This window comes from Canis lupus, chromosome 36, assembly GCF_003254725.2.
Source record: "Canis lupus dingo isolate Sandy chromosome 36, ASM325472v2, whole genome shotgun sequence".
Classification (NCBI taxonomy): Eukaryota; Metazoa; Chordata; class Mammalia; order Carnivora; family Canidae; genus Canis; species Canis lupus.
Window position 1 is genome coordinate 19,092,643 of NC_064278.1, and position 15,611 is coordinate 19,108,253.

General features: G+C 36.4%; 1 protein-coding gene across 7 annotated transcripts in view; it reads right to left on the bottom strand.

Moving 5' to 3' along the window:
• CHN1 (chimerin 1) overlaps nt 1-15,611 on the bottom strand; it is a 224,027-nt gene that overhangs the window by 127,021 nt on the left and 81,395 nt on the right. For all 7 annotated transcript variants that reach the window (XM_035697138.2, XM_035697151.2, XM_035697144.2 and 4 more), the window contains one exon: nt 12,129-12,184. In XM_035697138.2, the coding sequence (XP_035553031.1) occupies nt 12,129-12,184 (56 nt within the window). The remainder of the gene's footprint in view (nt 1-12,128; nt 12,185-15,611) is intronic.

The window sequence follows — 15,611 nt, forward strand, 5'->3', positions numbered from 1 at the left end:
CTAGTAAGTCAACTCTAGCTTTGGATCTATTTTAGTTTCCCATATTAAAGTCAGGGAGGAGGAAAGGGAGAAAAGAAAGAGGAGAGGAGGAGGAGTTTTACAACCACTCAAAGATAATGGGAGATGGGAATTGAATAACCCAGAAGGATGTGCTATAAGTAGACAATGCAGACAATGCAGTTTCCCACTGAAGTACAAATTATTTCACTACATTTTCTAAATACTGGGTTTTTTCTCACTGCATTTTACACCATAGAAAATATCAACGTGGATAATAGTTAAGCCTCAACAAGACAAAAATATTATACTTACAAAAATTAAAAAAAAAAAAAAAGGAGCAGAGCCAGCATAGTGGAAGAGTAAGTACTCATCAAAGAGCTACATAGCTGGAAATGACTTGTAGGGAAGAGGTGACAAAAATGAGATCAGAGATATTGTGGAACTTACAAAGATTAACTTATCCCCCATTAATAGTAAAATAAACTTCTAGGTACCTGCTTTCCTCCTCAATTCTGTCACATTTTTTATGATATTCAGACCAAAGTTACAAGTGCTAAGAACACAGCTTGTTTCCCACTGTATTTTAGACTTATCCAAGAAAACCATTAACCTTCAGCATACCTTATCAGTTAGTTCTCTATTTACTGCCAGATTTCACAAATTCAGTAAAGAATATATATTTATGGAGGTTTTTTTAAAGCTCTGTAATGACTAGTGACTTGCTGAAAACCAGTTCAGTTTCCTGATATCATATTTTTTATTAGTAGACTACATGAAAAAATGTATCAGATAAATTTTTAAAAAATTATTTGTATTCACTATTTACCTACTTTGGATTCAAGTCACTTCTAGGTTATAGGAGTTAAGAGGTGGAAACCACCAATCTGTTTATGTAACAGTTAACTGGTAAAGGGATTCTATTTGGAATTATATTTGTGATCCCCAATTTTATAAATATACTTCTACCTTAAGGTATAGATTTTGACATCAAAGCATACCTTACTAACCAAGTGCCTATTGAACAATGAATTTTAAACAAGAGGAAAAGATGACAAAAAGGGGGGGGGCGGGGGGGCTTTTCATTTTTTTTTTTTAATATTTTATTTATTCATGAGAGACACAGAGAGAGAGAGGCAGAGACACAGGCAGAGGGAGGAGAAGCAGGTTCTACACAGGGAGCCTGACATGGGACTCGATCCCGGGTCTCCAGGATTAGGCCCTGGGCTGAAGCAGCGCTAAACCGCTGAGCCACCAGGGCTGCCCATGGCGGGGGGGCAGTAAAAGTAAAATAAGGTGAAAACAGGCTTTTGAGTGATAGGATGATTTTAAAATAAAATGGTTTTAATAATTCAATAATAATTCAATATTACTATTCTGCATTCACTGAAAAATGTTTTCCAGCTGCAAAGTATATTGTAAGTGGTAACAGACTGTCACAATATCTAAGAGATCTATGAGCATGATAATCTTTATTTTTATAGAATCAAAATTAAGCTATAGGCTGTCAGCATATAGTGGCAATCAGTGGTGAAGCTAACGATTTCAATTATGGTGCTTTCCTCTCACTTCTGAAACAAACTCTTGTGTTCCCACCTAGCAAAGTATGTCCTCTAAAACAGAGTAAACAAATAATAATAATAATAATAATAATAATAATAATAATAATAATAATTTTAAAAATAAAAAATAAATAAAACAGTAAACATAAAACCTCCCATTGTTTCACTTATTAGTGAAATAATAAGTCACTTAGTCTTTATTTAAGCATTTTACTTATGTGTCAAGCACTGAATGTTCAAGGAACCTGGGACATACTAAAGAACGAACCAGACCAAGATCCTATCCTATGGAGCTTATATTCAAGGAAGAGAAGATTACAATAAACATAATAAGTAAACTATATATTATATTACAAAATGAAAAGTATTATAAAAACAAAGTAGAATAAGTAAGATTTGTAAATGCTGGGGGGAGTGATAAAATATAATTTTAAATCCAGTGGTCAGGATGGGCCTCATTGAGAAGAGAAGACTGGACAAGACTTGAAGCATATGAAGAAGTAGCCATTTGGATATTAGAGAGAAGAACATTCCAGAAAGAGGAGTTGGTGCAAGGGCTTGGAGAGAGGAGCACAGCTAACATATGTGAAAAACAAGAAAGCTGGTTTGGTCAAAGCACGACAGGGGGAGAGAAGGACTGTAGGAGATGAGCATAGAAAAATAAAATGATAGGGAGATTATGTAGGGCCTTGGAAGCAATGCACAGTTCTGAGCAGATGAGAGACAAGCTCTGACTGAAATTTTAAAGGGAACACTCTGTGATGAGAACAGACCAAAAGGGGAAAGTTCAGTAAGAACTATTTCAGTTACACAATTGAGAGGTGACTGTACTTTGGGGCAGAATAATTTACTATGTCAAAATGACTTAAATACATACTAACTAGATACAACAAAAGTTTATTCTTTGTTTGTATAATATCCCTGGATAAGTAATTCGGGTCAGGAAGACAACTGTTCTACATCTAGACAGCTTCCATCTTTTCTTTTAGCTCTACACCATCTTTTTGAAAGTCCCCTGTTTTTATCTAAATACAAGCAGAAAGGAACATAATATGGAGGAAATTAGAATGGGAAGTTTTAATGGATCCTGCACTTAAGTTCACTTCTATTCCACAAGAGAAAACTGTCATACGGACAGAACTATATAAACGAAGATGGGGAAATTTAGTCCAACTAGGTTTCTCAAGAAAGGAAGAATGGATTTTGGTGGGTCTCTTAGCAGTTCCCACAATTCATACCCAAATGGTAGCCATGGAAATAGTAAGAAGTGGTAGGATTCTTAACATATTGTGCACATATCCTGAAAATAGACCCTGTATGATTTCCTGATGAATTAATCATGGGATGGTGAGAGGAAAAAAAAGAAAAAACCCTCAAGGATGATACATGGTTTTTTATCTAGGCAACTGGAAAGAACTGCCATTAACCAACATGTGGAAATCTTTTTTGCTAAAAGCAGGTTTGGGGAGGAAGATAAATGTCAGTTCTGTTCTGGATGTGTTATTTGAAATGACATCAAGGGAGAAAGGATGTAGAGTAAGCAACTGATAACGTGGTCTGGAACTTGGGGAAAATGGAACTGGAAATGTCAGTTGTATTAAAGCCTGAAACTGGCAACAACATCAGGGAATAAATACAAGCAGAGAAGAAATGAAGATCAAGCACTGAGTCCTGGAGCATCTGAACATCCAGGTCAGGGAGAAGAGGAAGCAGCAAAGGTGACTGTGAAGGCAAGAGAAAAACCAAAAGTCGATAATGTCCTAGAAAGGAAGTGAGGAAAGTGTATCAAGTTGAGAGTCATCCTCTGCACCCCATGCTGCTGACAGGTTAAGCACAAGAACCGACCATTAGACTGAGCAAGGTGGAAGTCATTGGTGACCTTGCTATACAGTTCTGATGGAGTGGTGGTGGGTAACAGCCTGACTAAAGTGGGTTTAAGAGAAAATAGGAGGAGCAAGATTGGAAACAGCAAGTATTGACAGTACTTTCAATTGTTTTCTACAAAGGGGAACTAAGGAATTGGGCAGAGCAGATGGACAAAGTAGGGTCAAGACAATTTTTAAGATGGGTGAAATAATTAAAATGGAATGTTCATGGCCTGATGTAAAAAGAGAAAAACTGTTGATGATGAAGGAGAGGGGTAATTGCTAGGATTAGGTCCTTAAGTAGATGAGAGGAAATGGGGTCTGGTGTGGTGGAGAGCTACCCATCATCTATGATAACAGGCAAGAATGCAGAACAGTGGATCCAAATGATAATGGCTGAGTAGATGTGGCATTCAAAATTCGTGGGAGTTCTCTTCTAACTGTTTCAATCAGGAATAAAGTAGGATATAGATTATGAGCTGAGAAGTAGGGGAGGAATAAGGTATTACAGGTTTGAGGGGAAAGCACAGTATACCTACCAGGGAGCAGTAAGTATCAAGTTGAGGTTCATAAATTCAATGTGAAGCCTGTTGCTATGCTGTTGATACAATGCTATGGGGTTAGAAAAAAAAGGAATGGCAATGTGCACATCCACACAAACAGGGTCAGCTTTCCCTTTCTTACGACTGTAGTAGAGAAATCTCCTTAAAGACAGTGTCACTGGACCATTTTTATATGATTATAATTAGCACCCACATAATTTAATAACTTTTATTTAAAAGAACCGTCAGTTTATCTACTGCATTAACTTCTCTCTTTTTCTCTCCACATTTCAGTGGCAATTAAATCCTGTTGCATTTTCCCCCTTAAAACACAGTGGCCACTTAGCGCTTAATGTCCCAAATCCAATTCCTCAGTTAAATATTTGAAATTGAACAGCAATTGGTTGCTCAGTACAGTTTTACTTTTAGTGCTCATCACTCCCAAGATGATTCTCCCAAACCAGCTATTTATCATTTAATCAAGACTACAACTGAAACTTCCTTTAAGTAATTTTATGTTAGCTCCATTTCACTGATTAATGCTTTACTTTCATTTTAAATAGATACCTAAGTTATTTGACTGTTTTACAGGAATTTAATGAGACCAAATATTGCTCAAAATAAGTAGATTAGCAGCATTAGTGACATAAACACTCATTATCTACATTTATAAATTTAATCATTAGAGCAATGTTGAGTAGGAATGTCACTTCTTTAAAATGAGATCATTTCTCAGTCTTTATTAATTGCGATTTAGTTGTCACCTGGTAAAAACAGAAAGACATTAGGTAACATAAGAGATTGGTCAAATATAGAAACAAGTTGTTATCACTACCAATTTGCTAACTAATTATGCATGCATAATTAATCTTTATTAAGCTGTCAAAGTTGAATAGCTAACAGATTATCAGTTTTGAACAACATGCAAGTGTGGTTACAATGTGATAAGAGAGCTAGTCCACAGCAAACACTTCTGCCCACAGAGCAACATTCCTTGCCCACCAATTTGCCCTTAGAACATGATTACTAATTTCTTGTGAAAGAAAACTAACCAGAGTGAAAACAATTTAAATAAGAAAATCTCAATTGTACCCTTCATTTCGTGGTGCTTATATGCCTTCCTTTAACCAACAGTATAGAATATGACACTCTTGTTTTTCAGTGGATGGCAGTATTTGGTCAACCACATCACAAAACTAAATCAAGAGAAATTATTTTCAGAGACTCTATGAGTCAGCCAATCTCCTAGTATTTCACGTGGTCTCTTCACATCAGAGTAGATCACCAGAAGCCTATATACTTAGACCACAACAGTTTAGCCCTTTAAAAATTAGTGTGATTTGTTGTTCCTTAATGTTATACCAGCTGCTATGAGAAATGATCATAAGTCTACTTTTACATGGGCTATGAAACTACAGTTGGTCAAAGTAACATCAATAAACGTACTTCACATAATAAGCCACGTGATTTTTTTAAAAAAGATTTTACTTATTTATCCATGCGAGACACACAGAGAGAGGCAGAGACAGGGGCAGAGGGAGAAGCAGGCTCCATGCAGGGAGCCCAATGTGGGACTCAATCCCGGGACTGCAGGATCAGGCCCAAAGCCAAAAGCAGACGCTCAATCACTGAGCCACCCAGGCATCCCAACCACATGATTTTTTGAAAATAATTTAGCTCAGGTAAAAACTGGATCATATTATTAGCCTTTCTGATCCTTAAGAGTTACATACTTTATTACTGTGATTCCCTTTTCACCCTGTTATTGATCCTCAGTGAGCACTGCAATCACTTAGCTTATTTGTTGGGTTTTTCCTCAACTTTTCTTTTTTTATTCCTTTTATTACGTCTTCATTTGTGTGTCATCAAATTCTTTCAAGAAAGGCAAGGTACAGATATTTCTCAATAAAGATAATTGTGTTACTAATACTTTTAGACTTTTCACTGAACTACTGCCAATGTCTCACTTTCTGTTAAAAGTTTAAAAGGTTGTGTCTGGTCAGAGTATGAAACAAAATGAAATGTTTTATTAAATAGCATTTTAAAAAATTCTCACTACACATAAAATTATTTCATCATCCTTGATCATGGCACAGTAGCAATAAAATGCAATCTTTAAACACTACATGCAGGCTGGACATCTACAAATATTTAAATTGCAACAGGACATTTTAAAAGATAATCTCATGAAACCCTGCCTAATTTGATAAATTGTTTTTACGACGTTATGACATTATACTTTCGAAGCTATTCAGTATTTTTTAACCAGTCTTCACAATAACAAAATCCATTTCAACTTTTTTTTAAAACAGAAGCAATTATTTTAATAGTATATCATCTAAGAAAGTTATTATGATTCCATATTACCTAATACATAGTTCTTATTCAAATTTCTCTAATTATACCCAAAATATGCAGCTGTAAATAGAAAGAGAGAGATCTCTATCTCAGGACCCTATCAAGGTACCTGTACCACATTTGGTTGGCATTTCATCTCCTTCGTTTTAGAATAATCCCAACAGGGTTATTTCTTTTATGAACGTGACATTTGCGGGACAGATGTCTTATAGAATGTACACATTTTGGATGTGTCTGATTCACATTTCTTTATAACATAGAAGTTAAGCATTTTGGCAGAAATATTATATAGATGGTTTTGTACATGTCTCATTACATCACTTCAGGAGACACTTGTCAATCTGACCCATTACAGGTAATACTAAATGTGATCACACGAATGAGAGTGTGATGCCAGACCTCTCCACTATGAAAATGTATCTTTCTTTTTGCAATTCATAAATAATTGGTGGAGTGACACCTTGAGATCATGTAAATATCCTCTTCACCTACAATCTTTCACTCAGTGGTTTTAATGTCCAATGCTGATCTTTGCCAGACTCAATGATTAGCACGAATTATTACCACTCTACATGCTTTGCCGCCCTTCTGCTGTAAAGGACAACTTTACATTCTGCCCCTCTCCCCCATTTTTTCTTTGTATTGGGGTAGTTTTTTGGGGCATCATTATGGACTAACATATTTTTTCACTTGGTATGTTATAGTTCATTACTATCATTTTTCTTTTTGATATCAAATTACACACAAATTTGGCCTGTGAGAACCCTTCATTCAAGTGGGCTGCTAGGTCTTTTGACATGTCCCCAACCATTTCGGAGTTCTTCCTGCTTTCTGATATAAAATGTTCTAGGATCTCACTGCCCCATGTTCTGGAATCAGGAACTCCTCCAAGGAACACTGGCACCCTTTAGTAGAAAATACTTTTTGGAAACCAAACTTTGGCACTGAGTATGTTCATTCTTACTAGGGCATCATTGCCTTTAATGCCTTTCCGTGGACTGAAATAGAACACATATTTTTTAAAAATCTGTGAGTTCATATTAATACCTCCAATTCAAACTCAAAACCATACTGTACTTCTCAATTCCCACTACTCCATATTTTTATCTCCTCAAAACAATGGTTCCCCAAAATCCAATATAGTTACTCATTGCTCTGTCCTATATTACACACAAAATAATTTTACAACTACTACATAAGTACCACTAACAACAATAAATTACCTGTTCGTAGGTTAAGATTCTTAGAATATTTCCTCCCAAGTCTATACCATCAGAATATTTATAAGTTACTTAAATTAATTTGGGGGTATGTTATGAATTTGTTAGGTTCATTTGCTTCTATTTGTATTCAAACTTAAGGTTTGCTTTTTAACCACTTTTTACTTAATTTTGTTGTGTGAATATGTGAAATATTTGCATAGCTTAAAAGTCACAACTTTATAAAAACTTATCTGTAGATGGGTCTAACTTCCATTCTTATCCTCCCCACACTGCCCCCTACTCACTCCTTACAGATAACTATTTCACTGGTCTCTGGGTTAATTATTCCTGTGTTTCTCTTTTACAAAAATCAGATTTTTTTTTATTTTCCCCCTTTTTAATTCTAAAAAAGGTACAATTACCATACAGGCATACCTCATTTTATTGTGCTTCACTGTATTGCACTTCACAGATACTGTGTTTTTTACAAGTTGAAGGTTTCTGGAAACCTGCATCAAACAAGGCTATTTGCTCATTTTCCAACAGCATTTTCTTACTCTGTGTCTCTGTGCCACAATTCTCACAATATTTCAAACTTTTTCATTATTATTATCATATCTATTATGGTGATCTGTGATCAGTGATTTTCAGTGTTTTGGAGCACCACAAATTGCACCCATAGAAGAGAGCAAACTTAATCGCTACATGTGATGTGTTCTGACTTCTCCACCAACAGGATATTCCCCTATCTCCCTCCTGCTCCTCTGATCTAGTCCCTGAAACTTGATGCTATTGAAATTAGGCCAATTAATAACCTACAGTGACATCTTAAGTTCAAGGGAAAAAGTCACACATCTCTCACTTTAAAGCAATAGCTAGAAATGATTAAGCTTAGTGAAGAAGGCATGTCGAAAGCCAAGACAGGCCAAAAGCTAGGCCTCTTGTGCCAGTTAACCAAGCTGTGAATGCAAAGGAAAAATTCTTGAAGGAAATTAAAAGTGTTACTCTAGTGAACACATGAATCGTAAGAAAGCAAAACAACCTTATTGCTCATAATGGAGAAAGTTTTAGTGGTCTGGACAGAAGATCAAACCAACTACATTCCCTTAAGCTAAAGCCTGATCCAGAACAAGGCTCTAGCTCTCAATTCTCTGAAGGCTGAGAGAGGTGAGGAGGCTTCAGAAGAAAAGTTGGAAGCAAGCCAAGTTGGTTTGTGAGGTTTAAGGAAAGAGTCATCTCCACAGCATAAAAATGCAAGGTGAAGCAGTAAGTGCTGACGTAGAAGCTGTAGTAAATTCTCCAGAAGGATCTAGCTAGGGTCATTAATGAAGGTGGCTACACTAAACAATAGATTTTCAATGTAGATGAAACAGCCTTGTATTTAAAAAAAGATGCCATCTGGACTTTCATGGCTAGAGAGAAGTCAATGCCTGGTTTCAAAGCTTCAAAAAACAAGCTGATTCTTCTTTGGGGCTAATACAGCTGGTGATTTTAAGTTGAAGCCAATGCTCACTTACCACTGAAAATCCTAGGGCCCTTAAGAATTATGCTCTCAAATTGCTCTGCCAATACTCTATAAATGGAACCATAAAGTCTGGATGACAGCATATCTGTTTACAACTTGGATTATTGAATATTTTAAACCCACTGTTGAGACCTACTGCCCGGAAAAAGATTCCTTTCAATGAGCAGTAATGACAATGTACTTGGTCATCCAAAGCTCTGATGGAGATGTACAATAAGTCTAACACTGATGTTTTCATGCTTGCGAATGTAACATCCATTCTGCAGCCCATGGGACAAGAAATCATTTTAACTTTCAAGTCTCATCATTTAAGAAACAGCATTTCTTTTTTTTTTTTTTTTTTTTTTATTTATTTGTGATAGTCACAGAGAGAGAGAGAGAATGAGGCAGAGACACAGGCAGAGGGAGAAGCAGGCTCCATGCACCGGGAGCCCGACGTGGGATTCGATCCAGGGTCTCCAGGATCGCGCCCTGGGCCAAAGGCAGGCGCTAAACCGCTGCGCCACCCAGGGATCCCAAGAAACAGCATTTCATATGGCAATAGCTACCACAGATAGTGAATCCTCTGATGGAAAACTGAAAACCTTCAGGAACGGACTCACCATCTAGATGTCATTAAGAACATTCATGATTCATGAAAAGAAGTCAAAATATCAACATGAACAGGAGCTTGGGAGAAGTCGATTCCCACCCTCATGAATGACCCTGAGGACGGCTCAAGACTTCAATGGAGTAATCAGTGATTTCCAGTGTCACTACTGTAATTGTTTTGGAGCGCCACAAACTGCACCCATAGAAGACAGAAAACTTAATCGCTACATGGGATATGTTCTGACTTCTCCACCAACAGGACATTCCCCAATCCCCCTGCTACTCCTCAGATCTGACCCATTATAGGTGACTACAGATGTGGTGGATATAGCACGAGAACTAGAAGTAGAGCCCAAACATGTGACTGAACTGCTGCAATCTCATGACAAAACTTGAACAAATGAGGGGTTGCTTTTTATGAATTAACAAAGAAAAGTGGTTTCTTGAGATGGAATCTACTCCTGATAAAGATGCTGCAAAGATTATCAAAATGACAGCAAAGAAAAAAAAAAAAAAAACCCAAAATGACAGCAAAGGATTTAGAATATTACATAAACTGGGATCCCTGGGTGACGCAGCAGTTTGGCGCCTGCCTTTGGCCCAGGGCACGATCCTGGAGACCCGGGATCGAATCCCACATCGGGCTCCCGGTGCATGGAGCCTACTTCTCCTCTGTGTCTCTGCCTCTCTCTCAATCTGTGACTATCATAAATAAATAAATAATAAATAAATAAATAAATAAATATTAAAAAAAAGAATATTACATAAACTTAGTTGACAAAGAGGCAGCAGGGTTTGAGAGTACTGACTTGGACTTGAAAGAAGTTCTCCTGTGCATAAAATGCTATTGAGCAGCATCACATGCTGCAAAGAAACATTCATCAAAGAACAGTCTGTCAATGTGGGAAAATTCATTGTTGCCTTGTTTTAAGACATTGCTACCACCACCCCACCTTCAGCAATCACAACTCTGATCGATCTCAGCCATTAGCACAGAGGCATAGACCTCCACCAGCAAAGAGATTAGAACTCACTGTAAGCTCAGTGACAGCATTTATAGCAATTTTAAAGTATCTTTAAATGAAGGTGTGTAGGAACACCCGGGTGGCTCAGCGGTTGAGCATCTGCCTTTGGCTCAGGGCAGGATCCCGGAGTCCCAGGATCGAGTCTCACATGGGGCTCCCCACAGGGAGTCTGCTCCTCCCTCGGCCTATGTCTGGCTCTTTGTGTTTCTCATGAATAAATAAATAAAATCTTTAAAAAAAATTAAGCTGTGTACATTGTGTTTCCAGACATAATGCTACTGCATGCTTAAAAAACTACAGTATAGGGTAAACATAACTTTTATATGCACTAGAAGACAAAGAAACTCATTCGACTCTCTTTATTGCAGTGGGTCTAACCGAAATCATAGTATCTCCAATGTCTGTACATGTATTTTTTTCTATCTGGAAATCATTCCATACCAACTCATAGAAATCTTCCTTATTCTTTTTAATATCACAGTTTATTCAGTCTCCTATGGACAGATATTTAGGCTTTTTCCTAATCTTGTGCTATTATAAACAATCCAATAATAAACTTTGGGCATATGTAATTCCCTATTTGTACAGGTAATCCATAAGGGTAGATCACTGAACCTGGACTGGAAGGTAAATGCGGGCAACGTTTTATTAGGTATTACAAAACTCTTATAAAATTGTAGCACTTCACATTCCTATCAGCAATGTATGAGAGTGTTTGTTTTTTCAGACTTACCAACTAAACATATTCTAATCTTTGGAATTTTTGCCAATTTGAAAAGGTGACAATGGTTTCTTGGTGTATTTTAATTTGTATTTCCCCTCATTGCTCATGAATCTGAACATCATTTCATATATTTTGGTAAGTCATATCTTTTTTGGTGAACTGTTCAGGTTTTCTGCTCATTTTTAAAACCAAAATTTAAATATTTTCTTAATGGAAAAGTTATTTCAGTACTGCCTTCAAATTTTGTTTTCAAAAAGAACAAAAAATAAAAATTGGAAGAAGAAAATATGACTTAACTGAGAATACTAATATCACTTAAAACTATACTATCACATTCTATACTATATTCTAAATAGTCCAGTAAAAGTGGCAGTTAGGGGATCCCTGGGTGGCTCAGTGGCTAAGCATCTGCCTTTGGCTCAGGGCATTCTGGAGTCCCGGGATCGAGTCCTGCATCGGGCTTCCTGCATGGAGCCTGCTTCTCCCTTTGCCTGTGTCTCTGCCTCTCTCTCTCTCTCTCTTTCTGTGTCTCTCATGAATAAATAAAATCTTTAAAAACCAAATGGCAGTTATTTCAATTGAGGAAAACGTTAAGAAAAATGCATTCAAGTACAATTTCACGATGCTAACTAACATACCTTGTTAACCCCAAAAATAACCATGCTACTGAGGAAGGTCAAAGTTCAGGAAACAGATGACTGAGAGACATTTTGTTGTAACAGTTTCATCACACCCACCTCATTAGTACAGGTGATTCTTCGAGGATGAGGGGCTTCCTGTTGCAACTGATACACTGTGAAGACAGTAAATCATTCCATATCAGTTCATAGAAATCTTCCTTATTAAGTGTTATAGTTTATTCAATTAGTCTCCTATGGACAATCATTTAGATTTTTTCTAATATTCTGCTATCACAAATAATCCTAAATTACCCTTTTGCAGAAAGTTGGAATATATTAGGAATCACAAACTGGCTGCTTTTTTATATTCACAAGAAAAATGTGGTATAGTCCTATTTGTTATTAAATTAAAATTTGTTAAGAGCGATGCAAAGAAAGTAAACTAAATTTAGTAAAAGCCCAAAAGCAAGCATAAATAGAAAAATCAAAATCCATACAAATGCCTTTTTGCCTTGTAACAAATCAGTACTGGGTATCTGGCTATGTTCTCCATAATCTGGTCTTTTATTTTCCCCAATTCCTGGTGGATGTATTGCATAAAGCATGTCTCTCATATAAGCCAATAATGGTTATACATTCTGAAAGCACATTATTACATGTCAAACTTGAAACTAAAATTAGGATTTATGTTAGAAGTAACAGATGTGCTGCTTTTCTCCCCATTTATATTGCAAACATCTATCTTCAAAGATAATCTCCCCTAAAAACAAAATTTCTGAGCCAAAGTAACCCTCCACTTCTTCAACTAGAGCAAATGCAGCACAAGGAAGAATTCGGGTATTCCTCTTGCCAAGGAAAGGGTAATTTTTAGGGTATCTGAAAATGAACCCATGAAAATGACACCAATACTATGACATTCTAGCTCCACTTCAGCCCTTCTGATCTGTAATGAAAAAAGACTGAACAGAACTTGGTAGTCATTAGAGAGGTTCTCCTTATGTATATCTAAGTTTATCTCTTGGAGGGAACTTTTCTTCTATTTCTACATATATAATCACATATACCTGAATGTAAGTTAATAATATGTTTAAATATTTAGACATTTTGTCAACATCAAACTAACCAGACTTCAGCCACTGTCAGATAACGAAGGACTTAAATTTCAACTAGACATCATTATAGAGACTCCACCTCTGATCATATTCATTCATATATATCATAGGGACATGTAAATACACTCAATTAGACTATACATACACACACATATAATTAGACTATATGCATGAATATACACAAAATGCACACTGAGCACATATGCAGACATATGTTACTGTTTATGTTCTGTTCTGTATTGCTTTGCAAAGGGAAGATGTACCATGGCAGTTAGGAATCTGAACTCTTGAAACAGGTCACCTGGGATTTGAACACTGGGGCTCTGCCACTAACCCCACATACTGTGCCTCAGTTTCCCTCATTTGTAAAGTGGAGATAATAATAGTTTTTACTTCACAGATTACTGAAAAAGATGAATGTTATTATATGTAGGTGACATAAAATAGTTGCTAACACCTAGAAAACACTCAATAAAGATCAGCTATTATTATATATAGATGACTGATATTAATACATATAATTTCTTACATTAATATTAATATTTGGTTACTAGGATGCATCCTGAATTCATCATCAAAATATAACACCAGGGGAATGTTATAATTTAAAAGATACCAAGAAGACACAGCTTTCCTACTTAAAAATCAAAAAATAAAGGTCACTCCCTCATTTACCAATGTTTGAAATTCTATTGATAGAAATTAATTCCTTTGCCTTTTCCTTCTGGTTGCAAAAATGCCTAAGAGAGATGCCATAAATTATAAATAGTTTTAGATACCCATTTTTTATTGTGAAAGTCAGTTTTTCAAAAATATTCCTGTGAATATGTTGTTACAGATTAAAGAGATGATATAGAGGGAGTAGTTCTGAGACCTCAGAGAAGGGAAGAAAGAGCACAGAGAAAGAGCACTCCAGCTCTGAGAGTGATTAAACACGTGTAGCACCCACATACACCCAGATAAGTCTCTATCCTCCTAAGAGAAGCCAACACATGATTTGCACAAAGGGAGGATTCTTCAGATCCACTCCTCCATATTGCTACCTATTCCATGTGAAAATTCAGTTCACAATTCTGCTTTGATCAGTAATCTTCAAAGATCAGTTGTTTTCCTTTGTGAAGAAAATGCTTGGGAAAGTATCGTCACCTATGGAAACTCAATTATGAGAACTGAATGGTAGTCAAGAAGAACATTAAAAGATACTAGAGAATATAAAACATTGATTTTGATTCAAAGCACAAATACTTAAGTATATGGTTATCACTAGTAATGGATTTACCTATTCACTAAGCAAACAGTAAGATAAGTGATTTTGAAAAAAGGAGTGACGATATCATCACATGAAAATTTTACCCTTTGTTGTAATCAACATTTCAAAGGGTACAGTTGTGCTTCATGGAGAGGAATAATTTTTACACAAATGCTTCCTTGTTTGCTACCTTTAAGACTTATATTTAACAAATAATATATAAAGGGGGGCCTTCAGATATTGTATAACTGAATGTAACATATGAATTCAAGGAATACTTATCAAAAAGATCATTAAAAAGACCACTGCAATAAAGACTAATTCAGGCTCTTAATTTAAAATTCTTGGTATTTAAACTGGACCTCAGCTGAAATTTAAATTGCACAATCATTAAATGATTTACCAAAAATTAATTGCTAAATTCAAGATGAAAAGATATATGATCAAAGTACTTAAATTTTTCAATCACCTTTTAAGTGTCAATGCTTATTTACTTATTAATGAATTTCTTTTTTTTTTTTAATTTTTTTTTTTAACTTTTATTTATTTATGATAGTCACAGAGAGAGAGAGAGAGAGAGAGGCAGAGACATAGGCAGAGGGAGAAGCAGGCTCCATGCACCGGGAGCCTGATGTGGGATTCGATCCTGGGTCTCCAGGATCACGCCTGGGCCAAAGGCAGGCGCCAAACCGCTGCGCCACCCAGGGATTTCTTGGTAGCCGGAGATAGTAACAAAACATTGTTAATAAGTTCAGAGATCACAAGTAGGTATCTTGAGGTCAAAGTCAGCTCATGTGTTTGGTTTGCTGTTTTCTAAACTTAAGTGTGTTTTCAAACATTTAAAAAGTGATTTGACATCAACAAAGGCAAAAGAGAATTCCGCTTCTGAAAAATCAGAAGATCTGACAACATCAAAGCACTCTGTAAAGGGGAGCTAATTATGCGTTATGCCCTGCAAACAGAGCATCCCTGCTCTGCTTTCCCTTGATTGCCACTTGGCTCACTTGCCTCATTTATTACTGGTTAGGCCCCTGGTTTAAGTCAAGTAATTTGTATCAAAAAGCTACAAAACTTGGAGTGCCCAGGTGGTTCAGCCGGTTAAGCACTGAACTTTTGATTTTGACTCAGTTCATGATCTCAGGGCTGTGAGATGGAGCTCCACATCAGGGTCTTCACTCAGCAGGGAGTCCGCCTGAAGATTTTCTCTCTTCCTCTGCCCTGCCCCCTGCTCGCTCTAAA